We start from the raw sequence: 26,196 nt of genomic DNA on the forward strand, positions 1-26,196 counted from the left end.
CTTTGGAGGGAGGTAGATTCTCTCAGCAGAGCTGTGAGACTTATATATTGACTGTGATTAAAAACGTTGCTCTGTAATTTTTACGTTTCAAATTTAATTATTGTTACTTTACTAATGGGAACAAACCTTTGCTAAAAGTTGTGTTGTTTTCAAGGATTGATGCTATAACTGTTTTTCAGTTCATTATTTCAACTGTCATTTAATCGTTTGGTGCTTCTTTGAGGCACAGTACGTTTTTGTTAAATAAGATTGTAACCAAGTTGCAAGTTTATTTGCTAGTGTGTTAAACATGTCTGATTCAGAGGAAGATACCTGTGTCATTTGTTCCAATGCCAAGGTGGAGCCCAATAGAAATTTATGTACTAACTGTATTGATGCTACTTTAAATAAAAGCCAATCTGTACAAATTGAACAAATTTCACCAAACAGCGAGGGGAGAGTTATGCCGACTAACTCGCCTCACGTGTCAGTACCTGCATCTCCCGCCCGGGAGGTGCGTGATATTGTGGCGCCTAATACATCTGGGCGGCCATTACAGATAACATTACAAGATATGGCTACTGTTATGACTGAAGTTTTGGCTAAATTACCAGAACTAAGAGGCAAGCGTGATCACTCTGGGGTGAGAACAGAGTGCGCTGATAATACTAGAGCCATGTCTGATACTGCGTCACAGCTTGCAGAGCATGAGGACGGAGAGCTTCATTCTGTGGGTGACGGTTCTGATCCAAACAGATTGGATTCAGATATTTCAAATTTTAAATTTAAATTGGAGAACCTCCGTGTATTACTAGGGGAGGTTTTAGCGGCTCTTAATGATTGTAACACTGTTGCAATACCAGAGAAATTGTGTAGGTTGGATAAATACTTTGCGGTACCGGCGAGTACTGACGTTTTTCCTATACCTAAGAGACTAACTGAAATTGTTACTAAGGAGTGGGATAGACCCGGTGTGCCGTTCTCACCCCCTCCAATATTTAGAAAGATGTTTCCAATAGACGCCACCACACGGGACTTATGGCAAACGGTCCCTAAGGTGGAGGGAGCAGTTTCTACTTTAGCTAAGCGTACCACTATCCCGGTGGAGGATAGCTGTGCTTTTTCAGATCCGATGGATAAAAAATTAGAGGGTTACCTTAAGAAAATGTTTGTTCAACAAGGTTTTATATTGCAACCCCTTGCATGCATCGCGCCGATTACGGCTGCGGCAGCATTTTGGATTGAGTCTCTGGAAGAGAACCTTAGTTCAGCTACGCTGGACGACATTACGGACAGGCTTAGAGTCCTTAAACTAGCTAATTCATTCATTTCGGAGGCCGTAGTACATTTAACCAAACTTACGGCTAAGAACTCAGGATTCGCCATTCAGGCACGTAGGGCGCTGTGGCTAAAATCCTGGTCAGCTGATGTAACTTCTAAGTCCAAATTACTTAATATACCTTTCAAGGGGCAAACTTTATTTGGGCCCGGTTTGAAAGAAATTATCGCTGACATTACAGGAGGTAAGGGCCACGCCCTGCCTCAAGACAAAGCCAAAGCTAAGGCTAGACAGTCTAATTTTCGTCCCTTTCGGAATTTCAAAGCAGGAGCAGCACCAACTTCCACTGCACCAAAACAGGAAGGAGCTGTTGCTCGTTACAGACAAGGCTGGAAACCTAACCAGTCCTGGAACAAGGGCAAGCAGGCCAGGAAACCTGCTGCTGCCCCTAAGACAGCATGAATCGAGGGCCCCCGATCCAGGACCGGATCTAGTGGGGGGCAGACTCTCTCTCTTCGCCCAGGCTTGGGCAAGAGATGTTCAGGATCCCTGGGCGCTAGAGATCATATCTCAGGGATACCTTTTAGACTTCAAATTCTCTCCCCCAAGAGGGAGATTTCATCTGTCAAGGTTGTCAACAAACCAAATAAAGAAAGAAGCGTTTCTACGCTGTGTACAAGATCTGTTATTAATGGGAGTGATCCATCCGGTTCCGCGGTCGGAACAAGGACAAGGGTTTTACTCAAACCTGTTTGTGGTTCCCAAAAAAGAGGGAACTTTCAGGCCAATCTTGGATTTAAAGATCCTAAACAAATTCCTAAGAGTTCCATCGTTCAAAATGGAAACTATTCGGACAATCTTACCCATGATCCAAAAGGGTCAGTACATGACCACAGTGGATTTAAAGGATGCTTACCTTCACATACCGATTCACAAAGATCATTACCGGTATCTAAGGTTTGCCTTCTTAGACAGGCATTACCAGTTTGTAGCTCTTCCATTCGGATTGGCTACGGCTCCAAGAATCTTCACAAAGGTTCTGGGTGCCCTTCTGGCGGTACTAAGACCGCGAGGAATTTCGGTAGCTCCGTACCTAGACGACATTCTGATACAAGCTTCAAGCTTTCAAACTGCCAAGTCTCATACAGAGTTAGTTCTGGCATTTCTAAGGTCGCATGGATGGAAAGTGAACGAAAAGAAGAGTTCTCTCTTTCCTCTCACAAGAGTTCCATTCTTGGGGACTCTTATAGATTCTGTAGAAATGAAGATTTATCTGACAGAAGACAGATTAACAAAGCTTCTAAATGCATGCCGTGTCCTTCATTCCATTCAACTCCCGTCAGTAGCTCAATGCATGGAGGTGATCGGCTTAATGGTAGCAGCAATGGACATAGTACCCTTTGCACGTCTACATCTCAGACCGCTGCAATTGTGCATGCTGAGTCAGTGGAATGGGGATTACTCAGACTTGTCCCCTACTCTGAATCTGGATCAAGAGACCAGAAACTCTCTTCTATGGTGGCTTTCTCGGCCACATCTGTCCAGGGGGATGCCATTCAGCAGGCCGGACTGGACAATTGTAACAACAGACGCCAGCCTACTAGGCTGGGGCGCTGTCTGGAATTCTCTGAAGGCTCAGGGACAATGGAATCAGGAGGAAAGTCTCCTGCCAATAAACATTCTGGAATTGAGAGCAGTTCTCAATGCCCTTCTGGCTTGGCCCCAGTTAAAAACTCGGGGTTCATCAGGTTTCAGTCGGACAACATCACGACTGTAGCTTACATCAACCATCAAGGAGGGACAAGAAGCTCCCTAGCAATGATGGAAGTATCAAAGATAATTCGCTGGGCAGAGTCTCACTCTTGCCACCTGTCAGCAATCCACATCCCGGGAGTGGAGAACTGGGAGGCGGATTTCTTGAGTCGCCAGACTTTTCATCCGGGGGAGTGGGAACTTCATCCGGAGGTCTTTGCCCAAATACTTCGACGTTGGGGCAAACCAGAGATAGATCTCATGGCGTCTCGCCAGAACGCCAAACTTCCTCGCTACGGGTCCAGATCCAGGGATCCGGGAGCGGTTCTGATAGATGCTTTGACAGCACCTTGGAACTTCGGGATGGCTTATGTGTTTCCACCCTTCCCACTGCTTCCTCGATTGATTGCCAAAATCAAACAGGAGAGAGCATCAGTGATTCTAATAGCGCCTGCATGGCCACGCAGGACTTGGTATGCAGATCTAGTGGACATGTCATCCTGTCCGCCTTGGTCTCTACCTCTAAGACAGGACCTTCTGATACAGGGTCCATTCAAACATCAAAATCTAACTTCTCTGAAGCTGACTGCTTGGAAATTGAACGCTTGATTTTATCAAAACGTGGTTTTTCGGAGTCGGTTATTGATACCCTGATACAGGCTAGGAAGCCTGTTACCAGAAGAATTTACCATAAGATATGGCGTAAATACCTATACTGGTGCGAATCCAAAGGTTACTCCTGGAGTAAGGTTAGGATTCCTAGGATATTGTCCTTTCTACAAGAAGGTTTAGAAAAGGGTTTATCGGCTAGTTCATTAAAGGGACAGATCTCAGCTCTGTCCATCTTGTTGCACAGGCGTCTGTCAGAAAATCCAGACGTCCAGGCCTTTTGTCAGGCTTTAGCTAGAATCAAGCCTGTGTTTAAAACTGTTGCTCCGCCATGGAGTTTAAACCTTGTTCTTAACGTTCTACAAGGAGTTCCGTTTGAACCCCTTCATTCCATTGATATAAAGTTGTTATCTTGGAAAGTGTTATTTTTAATGGCTATTTCTTCGGCTCGGAGAGTCTCTGAGTTATCAGCTTTACATTGTGATTCTCCTTATTTGATTTTTCATTCAGATAAGGTAGTTCTGCGTACTAAACCTGGGTTCTTACCTAAGGTAGTCACTAACAGGAACATCAATCAAGAGATTGTTGTTCCTTCTTTATGCCCAAATCCTTCTTCAAAGAAGGAACGTCTTCTACACAATCTGGATGTAGTTCGTGCCCTCAAGTTCTACTTGCAGGCAACTAAGGATTTTCGACAAACGTCTTCCCTGTTTGTCGTGTACTCTGGTCAGAGGAGAGGTCATAAGGCTTCGGCTACCTCTCTCTCCTTCTGGCTTCGTAGCATAATTCGTTTAGCCTATGAGACTGCTGGACAGCAGCCTCCTGAAAGAATTACAGCCCATTCTACTAGAGCTGTGGCTTCCACTTGGGCCTTTAAGAATGAGGCCTCTGTTGAACAGATTTGCAAGGCTGCAACTTGGTCTTCGCTTCATACTTTTTCCAAATTTTACAAATTTGACACTTTTGCTTCTTCGGAGGCTATTTTTGGGAGAAAGGTTCTTCAGGCAGTGGTTCCTTCTGTATAATGAGCCTGCCTATCCCTCCCGTCATCCGTGTACTTTTGCTTTGGTATTGGTATCCCAGAAGTAATGATGACCCGTGGACTGATCACACATAACAGAAGAAAACATAATTTATGCTTACCTGATAAATTCCTTTCTTCTGTTGTGTGATCAGTCCACGGCCCGCCCTGTTTTTTTAAGGCAGGTAAATATCTTTTAAATTATACTCCAGTCACCACTTCACCCTTGGTTTCTCCTTTCTCGTTGATTCTTGGTCGAATGACTGGGAGTGACGTAGAGGGGAGGAGCTATATGCAGCTCTGCTGGGTGAATCCTCTTGCATTTCCTGTTGGGGAGGAGTTATATCCCAGAAGTAATGATGACCCGTGGACTGATCACACAACAGAAGAAAGGAATTTATCAGGTAAGCATAAATTATGTTTTTTTCCCCCCCTTTCAGCCTGGCTGCCTTTCAACTACTAGCGCGACTGTCAGTGCCACGCTAGCAGATTTAACTGGGTGCATGGAGATGGTATGTTCTCTACTAATTGGTAAAGTCAGTTTTTGGAGCATTAATAGCATCCAGAAAAATTGTGCACTGCTCTATATTGTTATGGTAGGCAGCTTGATCGTGTACATTGTGCTGAAGTACTGCAGAGGATCCTGGAGTACTTCAGCTTAATGTACGTGAGCAAGCTGCCTACCATAACTATATAGTCACTTAAACCCATACTTCATTCATACACACACAGAGAGAAGAAACACTCACCGCTCTAGCAGGATGTCTTCCCGCTCAGATAACCTTAGGGTTGGGAAGAAGCAACTGACAAGGAAGAGACCAAGAGCCATGGAGATAAGGGGAGGTCTTTGAATGCATTAAACAGAAAGAACCTCCCCTTTCTTCCCTCCATTCCTGTGTGTGTGCATATGTGGAATGCAATTTGACATTTTTTTTTATTGCTTCTTATATCTCACTTAAAATGTCAGGTCGCCGTTCGGGCTGGTAACTTAAAAATTTTACTTGCCCGCAAGGATTTTTACTCGCCATTGGCGACCGGACCGGTCTATTCATATTCCCTGCTTAATGAATAAATTGTATGTATTAAATGAATTGATTGCTTTTAGAATATATATTAAATTTTTAAAGATTCATATAGTTTTGTATTTATTCCCCCCCCATTCTATTATTAGTATTTGTCCCACAGTAATTCACTTTTAGACTATTTTGTCTACCTGGTTTTAGGTATCTTTATAGACGCAACTAAGCTTATTTGCTTCTAAATTCTGTTGTTAATTATCAATTTTTGGGGTTTTATTGATTTAGCTAAGTTGCTTAGTGGATAACTGTATATCACTATTTCTTTCATGTAATTAGCAAGAGTCCATGAGCTAGTGACGTATGGGATAAACATTCCTACCAGGAGGGGCAAAGATTCCCAAACCTTAAAAAGCCTATAAACACACCCCTCACCACACCCACAATTCAGTTTTACAAACTTTGCCTCCTATGGAGGTGGTGAAGTAAGTTTGTGCTAGATTCTACGTTGATATGCGCTCCGCAGCAAGTTGGAGCCCGGTTTTCCTCTCAGCGTGCAGTGAATGTCAGAGGGATGTGAGGAGAGTATTGCCTATTTGAATGCAATGATCTCCTTCTACGGGGTCTATTTCATAGGTTCTCTGTTATCGGTCGTAGAGATTCATCTCTTACCTCCCTTTTCAGATCGACGATATACTCTTATATATATATATATATACCATTACCTCTGCTGATTTTCGTTTCAGTACTGGTTTGGCTTTCTACAAACATGTAGATGAGTGTCCTGGGGTAAGTAAATCTTATTTTCTGTGACACTCTAAGCTATGGTTGGGCACTTTTATATAACGTTCTAAATATATGTTTTCAAACATTTATTTGCCTTGACTCAGGATGTTCAACATTCCTTATTTTCAGACAGTCAGTTTCATACTTGGGATAAATGCATTTGTTTCAATCATTTTTTCTTACCTTACAAAATTTGACTTTTTCCCTGTGGGCTGTTAGGCTCGCGGGGGCTGAAAATGCTTCATTTTATTGCGTCATTCTTGGCGCGGACTTTTTTGGCTCAAAATTTTTTTTCTGTTTCCGGCGTCATACGTGTCGCCGGAAGTTGCATCATTTTTTGACGTTTTTTTGCGTCAAAAGTGTCGGCGTTCCGGATGTGGCGTCATTTTTGGCGCCAAAAGCATTTAGGCGCCAAATAATGTGGGCGTCTTTTTTGGCGCTAAAAAATATGGGCGTCATTTTTGTCTCCACATTATTTAAGTCTCATTATTTATTGCTTCTGGTTGCTAGAAGCTTGTTCACTGGCATTTTTTTCCCATTCCTGAAACTGTCATTTAAGGAATTTGATCAATTTTGCTTTATATGTTTTTTCTTTTACATATTACAAGATGTTCCACGTTGCAACTGAGTCAGAAGATACTTCAGGAAAATTGCTGCCCAGTGCTGGAGCTACCAAGCTAAGTGTATCTGCTATAAACTTTTGGTATCTGTTTCTCCAGCTGTTGTTTGTATTGCATGTCATGACAAACTTATTAATGCAGATAAAATTTCCTTTAGTACTGTTACATTACCTGTTGCTGTTCCGTCAACATCTAATTTTCAGAGTGTTCCTGATAATATAAGAGATTTTATTTTTTAAATCCATTAAGAAGGCTATGTCTGTTATTTCTCCTTCTAGTATACATAAAAGTCTTTTAAAACTTCTCTTTTTTGCAGATGAATTTTTAAATGAACATCATCATTCTGATACTGATAATGGTTCTTCTGGTTCAGAGGTTTCTGTCTCAGAGGTTGATGCTGATAAATCTTTGTATTTGTTCAAGATGGAATTTATTCGTTCTTTACTTAAAGAAGTATTAATTGCATTAGAAATAGAGGATTCTGGTCCTCTTGATACAAAATCTAAACGTTTAAATAAGGTTTTTAAATCTCCTGTAGTTATTCCAGAAGTATTTTCTCTCCCTGATGCTATTTCTGAAGTAATTTCCAGGGAATGGAATAATTTGGGTAATTCATTTACTCCTTTTAAAACGTTTAAGCAATTATATCCTGTGCCATCTGACAGATTAGAGTTTTGGGACAAAATCTCTAAGGTTAATGGGGCTGCCTCTACTCCTGCTAAACGTACTACTATTCCTATGGCAGATAGTACTTCATTTAAGGATCCTTTAGATAGGAAAATTGTATCCTTTCTAAGAAAAGCTTACTTATGTTCAGGTAATCTTCTTAGACCTGCTATATTTTTAGCGGATGTTGCTGCAGCTTCAACTTTTTGGTTAGAAGCTTTAGCGCAACAAATAACAGATCATAATTTTATAGCATTATTATTATTCTATAACATGCTAATAATTTTATTTGTGATACCATCTTTTGATATCATTAGAGTTGATGTCAGGTATATGTCTCTAGCTATTTTAGCTAGAAAAGCTTTATGGCTTAAAACTTTGCTTTCCCTTTCTTTCCAGGGTAATAAATTATTCGATTTTCAGTTGGATTCTATTTTCTCAACTGTTACTGGAGGGAAGGGAACTTTTTTACCAAAGGATAAAAAATCTAAGGTAAATTTAGGTCTAATAATCATTTTCGTTCCTTTCCTCACAACAAGGAACAAAAGCCTGGTCCTTCATCCTCAGGAGCGGTATCAGTTTGGAAACCTTTTCCAGTTTGGAATATATCCAAGCCTTATAGAAACCTATAGCCAGCTCCTAAATACCCATGAAGGTGCGGCCCTCATTCCAGCTCAGCTGGTATGGGGCAGTTTATGTTTTCTTCAAGAAAATTTGGATCAATTCCGTTCACAATCTCTGGTTTCAGAACATTGTTTCAGAAAGGTACAGAATTGGCTTCAAGTTAAGGCCTCCTGCAAAGAGATTTTTTTCTTTCCCGTGTCCCAGTAAACACAGCAAAGGCTCAGCATTTCTGAAATGTGTTTCAGATCTAGAGTTGGCTGGAGTAATTATGCCAGTTCCAGTTCTGGAACAGGGGCTGGGGTTTTATTCTATCTCTTCATTGTACCAAAGAAGGTTAATTCCTTCAGACCAGTTCCGGATCTATCTATATTGAATCGTTATGTAAGGATACCAACATTCAAGATGGTAACTGTAGGACTATCCTGCCTTTTGTTTAGCAAGGGCATTATATGTCTACAATAGATTTACAGGATGTATATCTGCATATTCCGATTCATCCAGATCACTTTTAGTTTCTGAGATTCTCTTTTTAGACAAGCATTACCAGTTTTGTGGCTCTACCGTTTGGCCTAGCGTCAGCTCCAAGAATTTTTTTCAAAGGTTCTCGGTGCCCTTCTGTCTGTAATCAGAGAACAGGGTTTTGGTATTTCCTTATTTGGACGATATCTTGGTACTTGCTCAGTCTTCACATTTTCGCAGAATCTCATACGAATCGACTTGTGTTGTTTCTTCAAGATCATGGTTGGAGGATCAATTTACCATTCAGTTCATTGTTTCCTCAGACAAGGGTAACCTTTTTAGGTTTCCAGATAGATTCAGTGTCTATGACTCTGTCCTTGTCAGATAAGAGAAATTTAACATTCATATCAGCTTGTCAAAACCTCCAGTCACAATCATTCCCTTTGGTAGCCTTATGCATGGAAATTTTAGGTCTTAGGACTGCCGCATCGGATGCGATCTCCTTTGCTCGTTTTATCTCAATGAATATCTTTAAACCGATTATACGACACTCTCTGACATGGTGGACAGTTCACCATCGTTTAGTTCAGGGGGCTTCTTTGTTCTTTCGACCTGGACTATAATCTCAACAGATGCAAGTCTTACAGGTTAGGGAGCTGTGTGGGGGTCTCTGACGGCACAAGGGGTTTGGGAATCTCAGGAGGTGAGATTACCGATCAATATTTTTGAACTCCGTGCAATTTTCAGAGCTCTTCAGTCTTGGCCTCTTCTGAAGAGAGAGTTGTTCATTTGTTTTCAGATAGACAATGTCACAGCTGTGGCATACATCAATCATCAAGGAGGGACTCACAGTCCTCTGGCTATGAAAGAAGTATCTCGAATTTTGGTTTGGGTGGAATCCAGCTCCTGTCTAATCTCTGCGGTTCATATCCCAGGTATAGACAATTGGGAAGCGGATTATCTCAGTCGCCAAACGTTGCATCCGGGCGAATGGTCTCTTCACCCAGAGGTATTTCTTCAGATTGTTCAAATGTGGGAACTCCCAGAAATAGATCTGATGGCTTCTCATCTAAACAAGAAACTTCCCTGGTATCTGTCCAGATCCCGGGATCCTCGGGCGGAAGCAGTGGATACATTATCACTTCCTTGGAAGTATCGTCCTGCCTATATCTTTCTGCCTCTAGTTCTTCTTCCAAGAGTATTCTCCAAGATTCTAAAGGAATGCTCGTTTGTCCTGCTGGTAGCTCCAGCATGGCCTCACAGGTTTTGGTATGTGGATCTTGTCCGGATGGCCTCTTGCCATCTGTGGACTCTTCCGTTAGGACCAGACTTTCTGTCGCAAGGTCCTTTTTTCCATCAGGATCTCAAATCCTTAAATTTTTAGGTATGGAGTTTGAACGCTTGATTCTTGGTCAAAGAAGGTTTCTCTGACTCTGTGATTAATACTATGTGACAGGCTCGTAAATCTGTATCTAGAGAGATATATTATAGAGTCTGGAAGACTTATATTTCTTAGTGTCTTTCTCATCATTTTTTCTTGGCATTCTTTTTGAATACCGAGAATTTTTCAGTTTCTTCAGGATGGTTTAGATAAAGGTTTGTCCGCAAGTTCCTTGAAAGGATAAATCTCTGCTCTTTCTGTTCTTTTTTCACAGAAGGATTGCTAATCTTCCTGATATTTCATTGTTTTGTACAAGCTTTGGTTCGTATAAAACCTGTCATTAAGTCAACTTCTCCTCCTTGGAGTTTGAATTTGATTCTGGGGGCTTTTCAAGCTCCTCCTTTTGAACCCATGCATTCTTTGATCATTATATTACTTTCTTGGAAAGTTTTGTTTCTTTTGGCCATCTCTTCTGCCAGAAGAGTCTCTGAATTATCTGCTCTTTCTTGTGAGTCTCCTTTTCTGATTTTTCATCAGGATGAGGCGGTGCTGCGAACTACTTTTGATTTTTTTTACCTAAGGTTGTGAATTCTAACAACCTTAGTAGAGAAATTGTGGTTCCTTCATTATGTCCTAATCCTATGAATTCTAAGGAGAAATCATTGCATTCTTTGGATACTGTTAGAGCTTTGTATTATTATGTTTAAGCTACTAAGTCTTTCCGAAAGACTTCTAGTCTATTTGTCATCTTTTCCGGTTCTAGAAAAGGCCAGAAAGCTTCTGCCATTTCTTTGGCATCTTGGTTGAAATCTTTATTTCATCATGCCTATGTCGAGTCGGGTAAAATTCCGCCTCGAAGGATTACAGTTCATTCTACTAGGTAAGTTTCTACTTCCTGGGCGTTTAGGAATGAAGCTTCGATTGATCAGATTTGCAAAGCAGCAACTTGGTCCTCTTTGCATACTTTTTCTAAATTCTACCATTTTGATGTGTTTTCTTCTTCTGAAGCAGTTTTTGGTAGAAAAGTACTTCAGGCAGTGGTTTCAGTTTGAATCTTCTGCTTATGTTTTTCATTAAACTTTATTTTGGGTGTGGATTATTTTCAGCAGGAATTGGCTGTCTTTATTTTATCCCTCCCTCTCTAGTGACTCTTGTGTGGAAAGATCCACATCTTGGGTAGTCATTATCCCATACGTCACTAGCTCATGGACTCTTGCTAATTACATGAAAGAAAACATAATTTATGTAAGAACTTACCTGATAAATTCATTTCTTTCATATTAGCAAGAGTCCATGAGGCCCGCCCTTTTTTGTGGTGGTTATGATTTTTTTTTGTATAAAGCACAATTATTCCAATTCCTTATTTTATATGCTTTCGCACTTTTTTCTTATCACCCCACTTCTTGGCTATTCGTTAAACTGAATTGTGGGTGTGGTGAGGGGTGTATTTATAGGCATTTTAAGGTTTGGGAAACTTTGCCCCTCCTGGTAGGAATGTATATCCCATACGTCACTAGCTCATGGACTCTTGCTAATATGAAAGAAATGAATTTATCAGGTAAGTTCTTACATAAATTATGTTTTTTGTTCTAAAGCATTTTTCCTTCGTACAGTTCCAGAGTTTTTTTCCTAGTGGTGTCAGCCTTTCACATGAATCAAGAGATTTTCCTTCCCACCTTCTGTACAGACAAAACACATTTTAAGGATCTATACCTTCATGCACTTGATGTAGTGAGATGTTTTTTTATTTAATTGGAAAGAACTAAGGACTTTTGTAAAATGTCTTGTTTGTTCGTTATTCCCTTTGGAAAAAAGGAAAGGCTATTTTCTTTTTATTTCATAATTCAGATAGAGCATGCAATTTTAAACAAATTTCCAATTGACTTCTATTATCTAATTTGCTTTATTAAAGGAGCAGCAATGCACTACTGGGAGCTAGCTGAACACATTAAGCCAATGTCAAAAGGCACATGTGTGCAGCTAGCTTCTCAGCCTACCTAGGTATGCTTTTTAACAAAGGATACAAAAGAACAAAGAAACCTAGCTAATAGAAATAAATTTAAAAAAAATTTTTAAAAATTGTATGCTCTGAATCCTGAAAGAAAAAATGTTTGGGCTTCATGTCTTTAAGTGTATCAATGCAGCTTACAAGCTTAAGCAAGTTTTGTTGTTGTGCCTTATGGCATTAAGACTCACTCAACTATGGCACATCTTGGGCTGTGCAGGCTAATGCCTTTTGTTTCTGATACTTTGTGACTCCATTTCAAGTTGACTTTTCTTCAGTTCTCTTCTGCTTAATTTGGCTTTTGTTGTTTTAATAAATCTTGTTCACTATTTGTAGAATATAGTTTTGTAGTTCTGTATTTTTTCCACCAAATGTTTACTGCTTTGTGATCTCTTCAAATCTATGGGGATCCTATTAAGGGGCCAAAATAACAAGATATTGTCTGTAGATAGAACAGCCATTTCTATATTGTGGCCCATTTATAAAAACAAGGGGGTCAATGGGTTCCAATGTTAACACATTTGATTCATCCTTTGTCTATACCATTGGACTATTACTGGGTGAGTTTTAGGCATCTACTTATATTTGGGTCTATGTGGGCAGGTTCTGTTTCTGTCCGGCCCCTTTTTTTAGGGTGTTCTTGAAGGTAATGGGGATCCAATTATAAGGGGGCCAAAATATAGACATTGCAGTTTTATCTGCAGATAATTTCTTGTTTTATTTGGATAAATCCATTAAAACAACCTCTTCTGTAAAAGTACTACCCACATTATCATAGAAAGGTTACATCTCTTGGAATGAATACGTTGTGAAGACTGAGCAAAACTAATAATTTATACAGTTTGCTATTTGTTTTTCGTTCAACTACCTACTCTACTGACATCAGTTTTGACAAGTAATAAACAGTGCAATTTCAGTAGAACAATAACGATGATGCAGTATGGCAAATTAGTGAGCTGAAATGCAAAGAAACTGGTAATTGTAGACCATTAGTGATCATTTATTCTTGAGGGTAGGAGTTGAAGATACTCCTGTGCGGTTAATTTTGTGATTTAGCCATGGACAAAACTCATTGTCGCTCACACAGGGATAGCTTTAAACACGGTATATCTACAGCTTTTGGGGATAAATGCTGAATATCCCTTTTGTAAACCAAGCATGATAGTTGTTTGGATGTTCAAGGGTTAAGCTGGTGGTGCTGTTACAGATAGTTGTAGTTTTGGCTACACAGGACTCTCTCTAGGGTTGTGTAACACTTCATCAGAGAGTGTCACAGGAGAATAATACTTTATCACCCTTTCCCACCTCTCTCAACCCCTTAATTAGCAAAAAATAATGCGTAAAACATGAACCAGTGCAAATGTTTTAATTGCTGACCTCTGAGAAATATGTGAAAGCAATCATATTTAGGTTTATGCTCTTCTTTTTAGAATGAGCTTGTGGCTCGTGTTCCACCTACTCCAACCAGAAGGATCTTCACTCTTCCAGAAACTGACACTCCACATGAAACAAAGAAAGAGTGAGTATTCTATGCCACAAACTCTATAACTCATGGCCTTGCATCAGCCTATGCTCACACCCAGAGAATGTACACTGCACTTATTTCATTTAGGCCAAATATTTTAGACTGGGGGGGAAAAATAATTTAATTTTATGCTTGTATGTATGTATTGGGTACTTGTAAAGTGCGGCTAATCACCGTAAGGGTCTCAAGGCGCTGCTCATTTTATCGACCTCGGAAGGATGAAAGGCTGAGTGGACTTCGCCGGGGATCGAACCTGCAACCCTCGGGTTGCTACAGAGCTCAGCCACAGTGCATTAGCATGCTGAGCTATCTGTCCGGCTCTTGTGTGGTAATGTCCAGTTTTTATCTTAAAACTGACTGATGAAAATTGATAGTATTGTATTTAAATAAGGGTTATTTTATCTTGTTGATCCCTTAAAAAGTTGTCTTCACTTCCATCATTCCACTAGAGAGACAGAAGGTGGACTTCAGATGAATATTGATACTGTTCCTTCCCCACAATTGCAAACAAACACTTCCTCCAGCATGATTGCCACTTCCTCCACCTCCTCTTCCAGCACAAATTCCAATAGTGATTTCCAAGACAGGCGAAGGTAATGCACAACTAACCTGCATGCTTTCTCACTTTATTCCTCTTTTTTAAGAAATTTTAAAAAAGTGCCATACTTTTGTGCCCACTAACACAATTTAGCTGCTCATTAAAAAATAATTAATAAATAAATTGTTCAGGGGGTGACCTGGGGCACTAGTTGAGGAGGACACTTGCAGGCAAAAGTAAACACGAGAACAGACAATTTTAATGTGGTTTATTGGTACTAAATAATTCAATGCTGTCTTTTTTTAAAGTTTATTAATGGTAACACTCTTCAATATCAATTAGTGTGCATAAAACTGATTTTGTTGGTGAACTAAAGCGTCAACCACTTCAATCTTTTTGGATATGGAACATCTTTTCAGAATTAGTAAAGTAACAAACAGACCTAGAATTTGTTGTTGTAGAGTTCCATCTTGATGGATACCTTAAGTACTTGAGTACTTGTGCTTTTTAAGACTCAGATGTCTGCCTTAGCAGCCATCACAGGAGTTTGGTGGGTTTAGAAGACGTAGATAAGCCTGCCCAGAGGACAGTCTATGAGTGAAAAATTTAAACCCCCCCCCCCCCCCAAGCTACAAAAAATAAAGTAAAAATACAGAAAAAAAAACCACTATCCAAATTAAACCTAATCCCTATGAAAATAAAATAAAAAAGGCCCCCCAAAATAAAAATAAACAACCAATAGCCCTTAAAAGGGCTTTTTGAAGGGATTTGCCCTAAATAAATCAGCTTTTCCATCTTAATATGAGGAGAGTGCACGGCTTCATTCATTACTTGTGGGAAATACAGAACCTGGCCACCAGGAGGAGGCAAAGACACCCCAGCCAAAGGCTTAAATGCCTCCCCCACTCCCCTCACCCCCCAGTCATTCTTTGCCTTTCATCACAGGAGGATGGCAGAGAAGTGTCGGAAGATTACCGAGTAGTCTCTTATGGAGGGTTGTACTCTTCGAAATGGGACTGGAGTTTTATGTAGTCCTGTCAGACTCTCAGTGAGAGCATGGATGAAAGTTAAAGTTTGGGGATGCAGGGAGAGTCTTTCTGCGAAACCATTCCGACTCGTACAGCTCCGTAAGCAATCAGCGTTGACAAATTTCGCTGCCTGCTTTCTACCACTCAAGTCCATGTCAGAAGCGATGCTTCAACACTGTCAAACTTGAGTGGCCGTGTTCCTGTTCCACGGCATAGATTCTGGTAAGATCTATGATAACGCAAGAAGACAGGGTCACAGTGTGACTCCTTTTATCTGTATAGAATCACGGGTTAATATCTCCGGAAGGGTATTATTGAACTGGGGGGGGGGGGGGGGGGGATTTATACATAATTGCTTTATTGTGTTTTTTGCTGCACCATTTGTGAGATCAAGCTCTGGCAATGTGTGAACAGTCAGGTTTTGATTAACTATGCAGCCGGTTTAGTTTGACGCGGTTTTTCTTGACGACAGGTGCTGTCTTGCATGGCACTCCATGTGACTGGGTGTGGCCTCATTATTTGCTTCTTTTTTTTCCCTGACAGTCGGTTGCAAGAGATGAAGCGGTTTCTCTGTGGGCCCGGGTCATAGGAGGTGGTGAGTGCTCTGGCCATTGGGATATTAAGGTGCCATTTATTTTTCTATAAGTCCATATTAAAGGAGGACTCTGATGCGTTAGAGGGTACTCCCTTCTTTGTGAGGAGGTTATGGTATACCCGCCTGCTCAACTATGTTCCACATTCCTTGATAAAATAGTGATATCTAAAAAGAACAAGGTGTTTTGTACCACTGAACCGTCCACCGCTGATGGGTTTCCGTCACGCGAGGTGCGTTCCCTACTATCATCTCAGATTACACATGCAGCTCCCCAGTGCACTACTAATCCTCCTGTGGGAGGGGCCCTGTGAGCGCCAGATTTCGGTGACCAGTTGCAAACGGCGGTGTCTGCGGCCTTTAGTGCTTTACCTCGTCCTGCTAAGTGCAAGCGAAAGGTTAAACATTGCCATCCTTCCCAGAAGTCATCTACTCCGTTGGATGTATCTGAGACTAGATTATCCACGGACCTCAGAGGACTCTCTCTCGGTTGGAATCTGCGTCCTCTAAACCTCCGGGTGCGGAGGAACCAGACACTTACGCTTTTAATTAAGAGGTGTTAGCTACTCTAGAGGTTCCGGAACCGAAATTACCAGAGGAACCTTCTGTTCCTAAGCTTGTTAAGGTCTACGAGGACAGGGTAGTGCCCCAGACTTTCCCGGTTCCCCATAAAGATGGTAAATATTAAGACTGAATGGGAGAGACTTGGATCATCTTTCTCTCCTTCATTTAAGAAATTGTTCCTGACTCTCAGCTTGAATTGTGGGGGTCTGTCCCTAAGGTGGATGGAGCTATCTCCACGCTCGCTAAGCGCACCACTATCCCACTTGAGGATATTTCTTCGTTTAAGGAACCCATTACGCTTACTTTCATGTGCCAATTCACAAGGATTACTTCAAGTTCCTAAGATTGGCTTTTCTGGACCAGCACTTCCAGTTTGTAGCTCCCCCTTCAGTCTGGCTACTGCTCCAAGAGTCTTTACGAAGGTTCTGGGAGTTCTGCTCGGGGTGGCGAGATCCAGAGGTATTGCAGTAGCGCCTTATCTGGACGACATCCTGGTCCAGGCTCCCTCCTGCCGGCTAGCAGAGGACCATTCGAGATCTCTTCTACTTCCATCTCATGGATGGAAAATAAACTCAGGAAAGAGTTCTCTGGTTCCCAGTACCAGAGTGGAGTTCCTGGGAACGATAATAGACTCCATATCCATGAAGATATTCCTGATAGACCAGAGACGTTGCAAAATTGCCTCAAGATGTCTAACCCTTCAGACCTCCTCAAGGCCATCTGTGGCCCAGTGTATGGAAGTGATTGTTATCATGGTATCTAGCATAGATGTCAATCCATATGCCAGGTTTCATCTCAGACCTCTTCAGCTGTGCATGCTGAGGCAATGGAACGGTGATCACTCGGATCCATCCCAACAGATTTCTCGGGACAACCGGGCGAGAGAATTCCTCTTGGTGGCTCGGTCCAGATTGGCTGTCCCAGGGGACATCCTTCTTGAGACCATCCTGGGATATTGTGATTACAGACGCGAGCCTCTCAGGATGGGGAGCTGTTTGGGGTGCCAGGAAGGCACAGGGCAGGTGGAATCGAGAGGAGTCGCTTCTTCCGATCAACATCTTGGAACTTCAAGCGATCTACAACACTCTGAGGGCTTGGCCCCTTCTGGGTTTGTCCCAGTTCATCACATTCCAGTCGGACAGCATTACCTCTGTGGCTTATATCAACCATCAGGGGGGGAACGAGAAGCTCCCTAGCCATGAGGGAAGTATCTTGGATTCTGGAATGGGCGGAGGCCGACAACTGCTTTCAGCGATCCACATTCCGGGTGTGGACAACTGGGAAGCAGACTTTCTCAGCAGACAATTGTTTCATCCGGGGGAATGGTCTCTCCATCCCGAAGTGTTTGCGGGGATTTGCAACAGATGGGGACGCCAGAGATCTCATGGCATCCAGATTTAACTTCAAGCTACCCAGATACGGGTTGCGGTCCAGGTGTCCCCAGGCAGAACGGATAGATGCCTTAGCAGTGCCTTGGGGGTTTAACCTAGTCTACATATTTCATCCGTTACCCTGATATTTCTCCTACTGTTCCTTGTTCCCTCGGCAGAATGACTGGGGGAGTGGGGGAGGTATTTAAGCCTTTGGCTGGGGTGTCTTTGCCGCCTCCTGGTGGCCAGGTTCTGTATTTCCCACAAGTAATGAATGAAGCCGTGGACTCTCCTCATACAAATGGAAATTATATTATCAGGTAAGCATAATTTTATGTTTTACATTAAAAATAAAGTGTCCCCCCCCAACAGTAACCCCCACCACCCACCAAACCCCCAAAATAAAACACTTGTAAACCTAAACTACTCATTGCCCTAAAGGGGCATTTGTATGGACATTGCACTTAAAAGGGCATTCAGCTCTTTTTCACTGCCTTTAAAAGGGCATTCAGCTTTTTTGCAAATTGCCCAATAAACCCTAATCTAAAAAAACCCTCACCCCCCCAAAAAAAAAAAACTAAAACTAAAGCCCCAAATAGGTACTCACGGTTCAGAAGTCCGGCGGAGAAGGTCTTCTTCCAGGCGGGTCCATCATCTTCATACACAGCAAAGGCAGAGCGGAGGTCCGGAGCAGTCTTCCTAGATGTGGCGATACTCGGCGGTGGTCATATGTGGCAACATTGTTGGTCCTCGGCGGCATGGAGGCTTGTCTTAATCCGATGTCCATTGTATACTGAATATTGAATGCAAGGTACCGCAATCAATTTAGGATACCTTGCATTCCTATTGGCTGACTTTTTCAAACAGCCATTAGGATTAGAGCTGCTGAAATCCTATTGACTGTTCAAATCAGCCAATAAGATTTCAGTAGCTGTCATCCTATTGGCTGATTTAGAAAATTTCAGCTAATAGGAATGTAAAGTACCCCAATAAATATGGGGTACCTTGAATTCAATCTTCAGTGTGTAATGGACGATCCCATGAAGAGGAACCTCCACGCCCTCGCTGGGGACGACCGCCGCAGAGGACCACTGAAACCGTGGTCGTATTGGGCAATTTGCAAAAGAGCTGAATGCCCTTTTAAGGGTAGTGAAAAATAACTGAATGCCCTTTTAAGGGTAATGCCCATACAAATGCCCCTTTAGGAGCAATGGGTATTTTATTGGTGTTAGTTTTTTTTTATTTTGGGGGGGTTTGGTGGGTGGGGTTTTTTTTTTTGTTAGGGGCGACATTGTTTATTTTTTAATGATTTCTTTAGGGCAATGCCCTACAAAAAGACTTGTTAAGGGCTATTGGTAGTTTATTCTTAGATTAGGGGGTGTTTTTATTTGGGGGGGGGGGTTATTTTCATAGGGATTAGGTTTATTTTTTTTTATTTTGGATAGTGTTTATTTTTTGAAATGTTAGCCTTTTATTTTCTGTAATTTTAGATTAATGTAATGTAATTTTTTAAAAATGTTTAATTTAATTATGTAGTTTTTTTTTTATGTAACTAAGGAGTTAATTTAGAGGGTGTTAGGTTAGGGGGCTTAGTCATTAAATTAGTTTTTTTTGTTGTGAGGGTTGGCGGTTTAGGAGTTAATAGGTAAATTAGGTTTAATGCGTTGTGGTGTATTGGCAGATTTGGGGTTAATAGATGTATTAGGTAGTTTGCGATGTTGTGGTTGGCGGATTTAGGGGTTAATAATTTTATTGGGTATTTATTTTATTTTTTTCCTTAATAGTTTGTACGGGCGGTTATTTTTTTTTTTTTTGTTTTTAATACTGTGGGCGTGGTTTTTTTTTTTTTTTTTGTAATGCTCTGTTTGCCTTCGCTGCATCCCGGTGAATGCTTTTGGCCTCGCGCTGCCGACATTCCTTTGAGGATGCATGCGCAACTGGCGAGGGACGCATTACGAACACGATTATAGTATAGATTGATAAGAAGTCTTTTTATTTGTCCCATTTTAAATTAATTTTTACTTTATAGTTTTAGTAAACTAGATAACCTTTTTAGGCCAATTAAAAAAAAAAAAAAAAAAAAAGCATAAGGACATTTGTAACCTTAATTACAGGTCATATCAAACTCCAGTACGTGATGAAGAATCAGAGTCTCAGCGGAAGGCTCGCTCACGACTCATGCGACAATCGCGGCGTTCCACACAGGTAATATGGTTTATAATCTTAAGCTTAAGTCTTGTAAAGTTGTAAACATGATTTCCTTCATAAGGTGGTGACATACAACATGGGGGTTTGGTTAAGCACACCTAACAAAAACATTGTATATATTAGTACACATATTGTGGGAGTGCTGCCAAAATGACCAAAGTAAATACAAAACAAAGTATTGGCGCACATCCAAACTAATGAGACCACATATAAAATGCTGCAAAAAATGCCTGCAAAAAACTTTATACTTTCTCCAACATAGGTGTGTCCGGTCCACGGCGTCATCCTTACTTGTGGGATATTCTCTTCCCCAACAGGAAATGGCAAAGAGCCCAGCAAAGCTGGTCACATGATCCCTCCTAGGCTCCGCCTACCCCAGTCATTCTCTTTGCCGTTGTACAGGCAACATCTCCACGGAGATGGCTTAGAGTTTTTTAGTGTTTAACTGTAGTTTTTATTATTCAATCAAGAGTTTATTTTAAAATAGTGCTGGTATGTACTATTTACTCAGAAACAGAAAAGAGATGAAGATTTCTGTTTGTATGAGGAAAATGATTTTAGCAACCGTTACTAAAATCCATGGCTGTTCCACACAGGACTGTTGAGAGCAATTAACTTCAGTTGGGGGAACAGTGAGCAGTCTCTTGCTGCTTGAGGTATGACACATTCTAACAAGACGATGTAATGCTGGAAGCTGTCATTTTCCCTATGGGATCCGGTAAGCCATGTTTATTAAGATAGTAAATAAGGGCTTCACAAGGGCTTATTAAGACTGTAGACTTTTTCTGGGCTAAATCGATTCATTATTAACACATATTTAGCCTTGAGGAATCATTTAATCTGGGTATTTTGATAAGATTATATCGGCAGGCACTGTTTTAGACACCTTATTCTTTAGGGGCTTTCCCAAATCATAGGCAGAGCCTCATTTTCGCGCCGGTGTTGCGCACTTGTTTTTGAGAGGCATGACATGCAGTCGCATGTGTGAGGAGCTCTGATACTTAGAAAAGACTTTCTGAAGGCGTCATTTGGTATCGTATTCCCCTTTGGGCTTGGTTGGGTCTCAGCAAAGCAGATACCAGGGACTGTAAAGGGGTTAAAGTTAAAAACGGCTCCGGTTCCGTTATTTTAAGGGTTAAAGCTTCCAAATTTGGTGTGCAATACTTTTAAGGCTTTAAGACACTGTGGTGAAATTTTGGTGAATTTTGAACAATTCCTTCATATTTTTTCGCAATTGCAGTAATAAAGTGTGTTCAGTTTAAAATTTAAAGTGACAGTAACGGTTTTATTTTAAAACGTTTTTTTGTACTTTGTTATCAAGTTTATGCCTGTTTAACATGTCTGAACTACCAGATAGACTGTGTTCTGAATGTGGGGAAGCCAGAATTCCTTCTCATTTAAATAAATGTGATTTATGTGACAATGATGCCCAAGATGATTCCTCAAGTGAGGGGAGTAAGCATGGTACTGCATCATTCCCTCCTTCGTCTACACGAGTCTTGCCCACTCAGGAGGCCCCTAGTACATCTAGCGCGCCAATACTCCTTACTATGCAACAATTAACGGCTGTAATGGATAATTCTGTCAAAAACATTTTAGCCAAAATGAACACTTATCAGCGTAAGCGCGACTGCTCTGTTTTAGATACTGAAGAGCATGACGACGCTGATAATAATGGTTCTGAAGGGCCCCTAAACCAGTCTGATGGGGCCAGGGAGGTTTTGTCTGAGGGAGAAATTACTGATTCAGGGAACATTTCTCAACAAGCTGAACCTGATGTGATTACGTTTAAATTTAAGTTGGAACATCTCCGCATTCTGCTTAAGGAGGTTTTATCCACTCTGGATGATTGTGACAAGTTGGTCATCCCAGAGAAACTATGTAAAATGGACAAGTTCCTAGAGGTCCCGGGGCTCCCAGAAGCTTTTCCTATACCCAAGCGGGTGGCGGACATTGTAAATAAAGAATGGGAAAGGCCCGGTATTCCTTTCGTCCCTCCCCCCATATTTAAAAAATTGTTTCCTATGGTCGACCCCAGAAAGGACTTATGGCAGACAGTCCCCAAGGTCGAGGGAGCGGTTTCCACCTTAAACAAACGCACCACTATACCCATAGAAGATAGTTGTGCTTTCAAAGATCCTATGGATAAAAAATTAGAAGGTTTACTTAAAAAGATGTTTGTTCAGCAGGGTTACCTTCTACAACCAATTTCATGCATTGTCCCTGTCGCTACAGCCGCGTGTTTCTGGTTCGATGAGCTGGTAAAGGCGGTCGATAGTGATTCTCCTCCTTATGAGGAGATTATGGACAGAATCAATGCTCTCAAATTGGCTAATTCTTTCACCTTAGACGCCACTTTGCAATTGGCTAGGTTAGCGGCTAAGAACTCTGGGTTTGCTATTGTGGCGCGCAGAGCGCTTTGGTTGAAATCTTGGTCAGCTGATGCGTCTTCCAAGAACAAGCTACTTAACATTCCTTTCAAGGGGAAAACTCTGTTTGGCCCTGACTTGAAAGATATTATCTCTGATATCACTGGGGGTAAGGGCCACGCCCTTCCTCAGGATCGGCCTTTCAAGGCAAAAAATAAACCTAATTTTCGTCCCTTTCGTAGAAACGGACCAGCCCAAAGTGCTACGTCCTCTAAGCAAGAGGGTAATTCTTCTCAAGCCAAGCCAGCTTGGAGACCAATGCAAGGCTGGAACAAGGGAAAGCAGGCCAAGAAACCTGCCACTGCTACCAAGACAGCATGAAATGTTGGCCCCCGATCCGGGACCGGATCTGGTGGGGGGCAGACTCTCTCTCTTCGCTCAGGCTTGGGCAAGAGATGTTCTGGATCCTTGGGCGCTAGAAATAGTCTCCCAAGGTTATTTTCTGGAGTTCAAGGGGCTTCCCCCAAGGGGGAGGTTCCACAGGTCTCAGTTGTCTTCAGACCACATAAAAAGACAGGCATTCTTACATTGTGTAGAAGACCTGTTAAAAATGGGAGTGATTCATCCTGTTCCATTAGGAGAACAAGGGATGGGGTTCTACTCCAATCTGTTCATAGTTCCCAAAAAAGAGGGAACGTTCAGACCAATCTTAGATCTCAAGATCTTAAACAAGTTTCTCAAGGTTCCATCGTTCAAGATGGAAACCATTCGAACAATTCTTCCTTCCATCCAGGAAGGTCAATTCATGACCACGGTGGATTTAAAGGATGCGTATCTACATATTCCTATCCACAAGGAACATCATCGGTTCCTAAGGTTCGCATTCCTGGACAAGCATTACCAGTTCGTGGCGCTTCCTTTCGGATTAGCCACTGCTCCAAGGATTTTCACAAAGGTACTAGGGTCCCTTCTAGCTGTGCTAAGACCAAGGGGCATTGCCGTAGTACCTTACTTGGACGACATTCTGATTCAAGCGTCGTCCCTTCCTCAAGCAAAGGCTCACACGGACATTGTCCTGGCCTTTCTCAGATCTCACGGATGGAAAGTGAACGTGGAAAAGAGTTCTCTATCTCCGTCAACAAGGGTTCCCTTCTTGGGTACAATAATAGACTCCTTAGAAATGAGGATTTTTCTGACAGAAGCCAGAAAAACAAAGCTTCTAGACTCTTGTCGGATACTTCATTCCGTTCCTCTTCCTTCCATAGCGCAGTGCATGGAAGTGATAGGTTTGATGGTAGCGGCAATGGACATAGTTCCTTTTGCGCGCATTCATCTAAGACCATTACAACTGTGCATGCTCAGTCAGTGGAATGGGGACTATACAGACTTGTCTCCGAAGATACAAGTAAATCAGAGGACCAGAGACTCACTCCGTTGGTGGCTGTCCCTGGACAACCTGTCACAAGGGATGACCTTCCGCAGACCAGAGTGGGTCATTGTCACGACCGACGCCAGTCTGATGGGCTGGGGCGCGGTCTGGGGATCCCTGAAAGCTCAGGGTCTTTGGTCTCGGGAAGAATCTCTTCTACCGATAAATATTCTGGAACTGAGAGCGATATTCAATGCTCTCAAAGCTTGGCCTCAGCTAGCGAGGGCCAAGTTCATACGGTTTCAATCAGACAACATGACAACTGTTGCGTACATCAACCATCAGGGGGGAACAAGGAGTTCCCTAGCGATGGAAGAAGTGACCAAAATCATTCTATGGGCGGAGTCTCACTCCTGCCACCTGTCTGCTATCCACATCCCAGGAGTGGAAAATTGGGAAGCGGATTTTCTGAGTCGTCAGACATTGCATCCGGGGGAGTGGGAACTCCATCCGGAAATCTTTGCCCAAGTCACTCAACTGTGGGGCATTCCAGACATGGATCTGATGGCCTCTCGTCAGAACTTCAAAGTTCCTTGCTACGGGTCCAGATCCAGGGATCCCATGGCGGCTCTAGTGGATGCACTAGTAGCACCTTGGACCTTCAAACTAGCTTATGTGTTCCCGCCGTTTCCTCTCATCCCCAGGCTGGTAGCCAGGATCTATCAGGAGAGGGCGTCGGTGATCTTGATAGCTCCTGCGTGGCCACGCAGGACTTGGTATGCAGATCTGGTGAATATGTCATCGGCTCCACCATGGAAGCTACCTTTGAGACGAGACCTTCTTGTTCAGGGTCCGTTCGAACATCCGAATCTGGTCTCACTCCAGCTGACTGCTTGGAGATTGAACGCTTGATCTTATCGAAGCGAGGGTTCTCAGATTCTGTTATCGATACTCTTGTTCAGGCCAGAAAGCCTGTAACTAGAAAGATTTACCACAAAATTTGGAAAAAATATATCTGTTGGTGTGAATCTAAAGGATTCCCTTGGGACAAGGTTAAAATTCCTAAGATTCTATCCTTCCTTCAAGAAGGATTGGATAAAGGATTATCTGCAAGTTCCCTGAAGGGACAGATTTCTGCCTTGTCTGTGTTACTTCACAAAAAGCTGGCAGCTGTGCCAGATGTTCAAGCCTTTGTTCAGGCTCTGGTCAGAATCAAGCCTGTTTACAAACCTTTGACTCCTCCTTGGAGTCTCAACTTAGTTCTTTCAGTTCTTCAGGGGGTTCCGTTTGAACCCTTACATTCCGTTGATATTAAGTTATTATCTTGGAAAGTTTTGTTTTTGGTTGCAATTTCTTCTGCTCGAAGAGTTTCAGAATTATCTGCTCTGCAGTGTTCTCCTCCTTATCTGGTGTTCCATGCAGATAAGGTGGTTTTACGTACTAAACCTGGTTTTCTTCCAAAAGTTGTTTCTAACAAAAACATTAACCAGGAGATTATCGTACCTTCTCTGTGTCCGAAACCAGTTTCGAAGAAGGAACGTTTGTTGCACAATTTGGATGTTGTTCGCGCTCTAAAATTCTATTTAGATGCTACAAAGGATTTTAGACAAACATCTTCCTTGTTTGTTGTTTATTCCGGTAAAAGGAGAGGTCAAAAAGCAACTTCTACCTCTCTCTCTTTTTGGATTAAAAGCATCATCAGATTGGCTTACGAGACTGCCGGACGGCAGCCTCCCGAAAGAATCACAGCTCATTCCACTAGGGCTGTGGCTTCCACATGGGCCTTCAAGAACAAGGCTTCTGTTGATCAGATATGTAGGGCAGCGACTTGGTCTTCACTGCACACTTTTACCAAATTTTACAAGTTTGATATTTTTGCTTCTTCTGAGGCTATTTTTGGGAGAAAGGTTTTGCAAGCCGTGGTGCCTTCCATTTAGGTGACCTGATTTGCTCCCTCCCTTCATCCGTGTCCTAAAGCTTTGGTATTGGTTCCCACAAGTAAGGATGACGCCGTGGACCGGACACACCTATGTTGGAGAAAACAGAATTTATGTTTACCTGATAAATTACTTTCTCCAACGGTGTGTCCGGTCCACGGCCCGCCCTGGTTTTTTAATCAGGTCTGATATTTTATTTTCTTTAACTACAGTCACCACGGTATCATATGGTTTCTCCTATGCAAATATTCCTCCTTAACGTCGGTCGAATGACTGGGGTAGGCGGAGCCTAGGAGGGATCATGTGACCAGCTTTGCTGGGCTCTTTGCCATTTCCTGTTGGGGAAGAGAATATCCCACAAGTAAGGATGACGCCGTGGACCGGACACACCGTTGGAGAAAGTAATTTATCAGGTAAACATAAATTCTGTTTTTAAATAAAATTGGGATCTTAGTCACACAATATGGCCATATTCTGCTCAGCCACCAGTCACCACTTA

General features: G+C 42.1%; 1 protein-coding gene across 2 annotated transcripts in view; it reads left to right on the forward strand.

Annotated features, from left to right (window-relative positions):
• PPP1R12C (protein phosphatase 1 regulatory subunit 12C) overlaps positions 1 to 26,196 on the forward strand; it is a 666,212-nt gene that overhangs the window by 389,714 nt on the left and 250,302 nt on the right. For both annotated transcript variants that reach the window (XM_053690707.1, XM_053690708.1), the window contains 3 exons: positions 13,628 to 13,716; positions 14,172 to 14,315; positions 19,929 to 20,019. In XM_053690707.1, the coding sequence (XP_053546682.1) occupies positions 13,628 to 13,716; positions 14,172 to 14,315; positions 19,929 to 20,019 (324 nt within the window). The remainder of the gene's footprint in view (positions 1 to 13,627; positions 13,717 to 14,171; positions 14,316 to 19,928; positions 20,020 to 26,196) is intronic.

This window comes from Bombina bombina, chromosome 8, assembly GCF_027579735.1.
Source record: "Bombina bombina isolate aBomBom1 chromosome 8, aBomBom1.pri, whole genome shotgun sequence".
Lineage (NCBI taxonomy): Eukaryota > Metazoa > Chordata > Amphibia > Anura > Bombinatoridae > Bombina > Bombina bombina.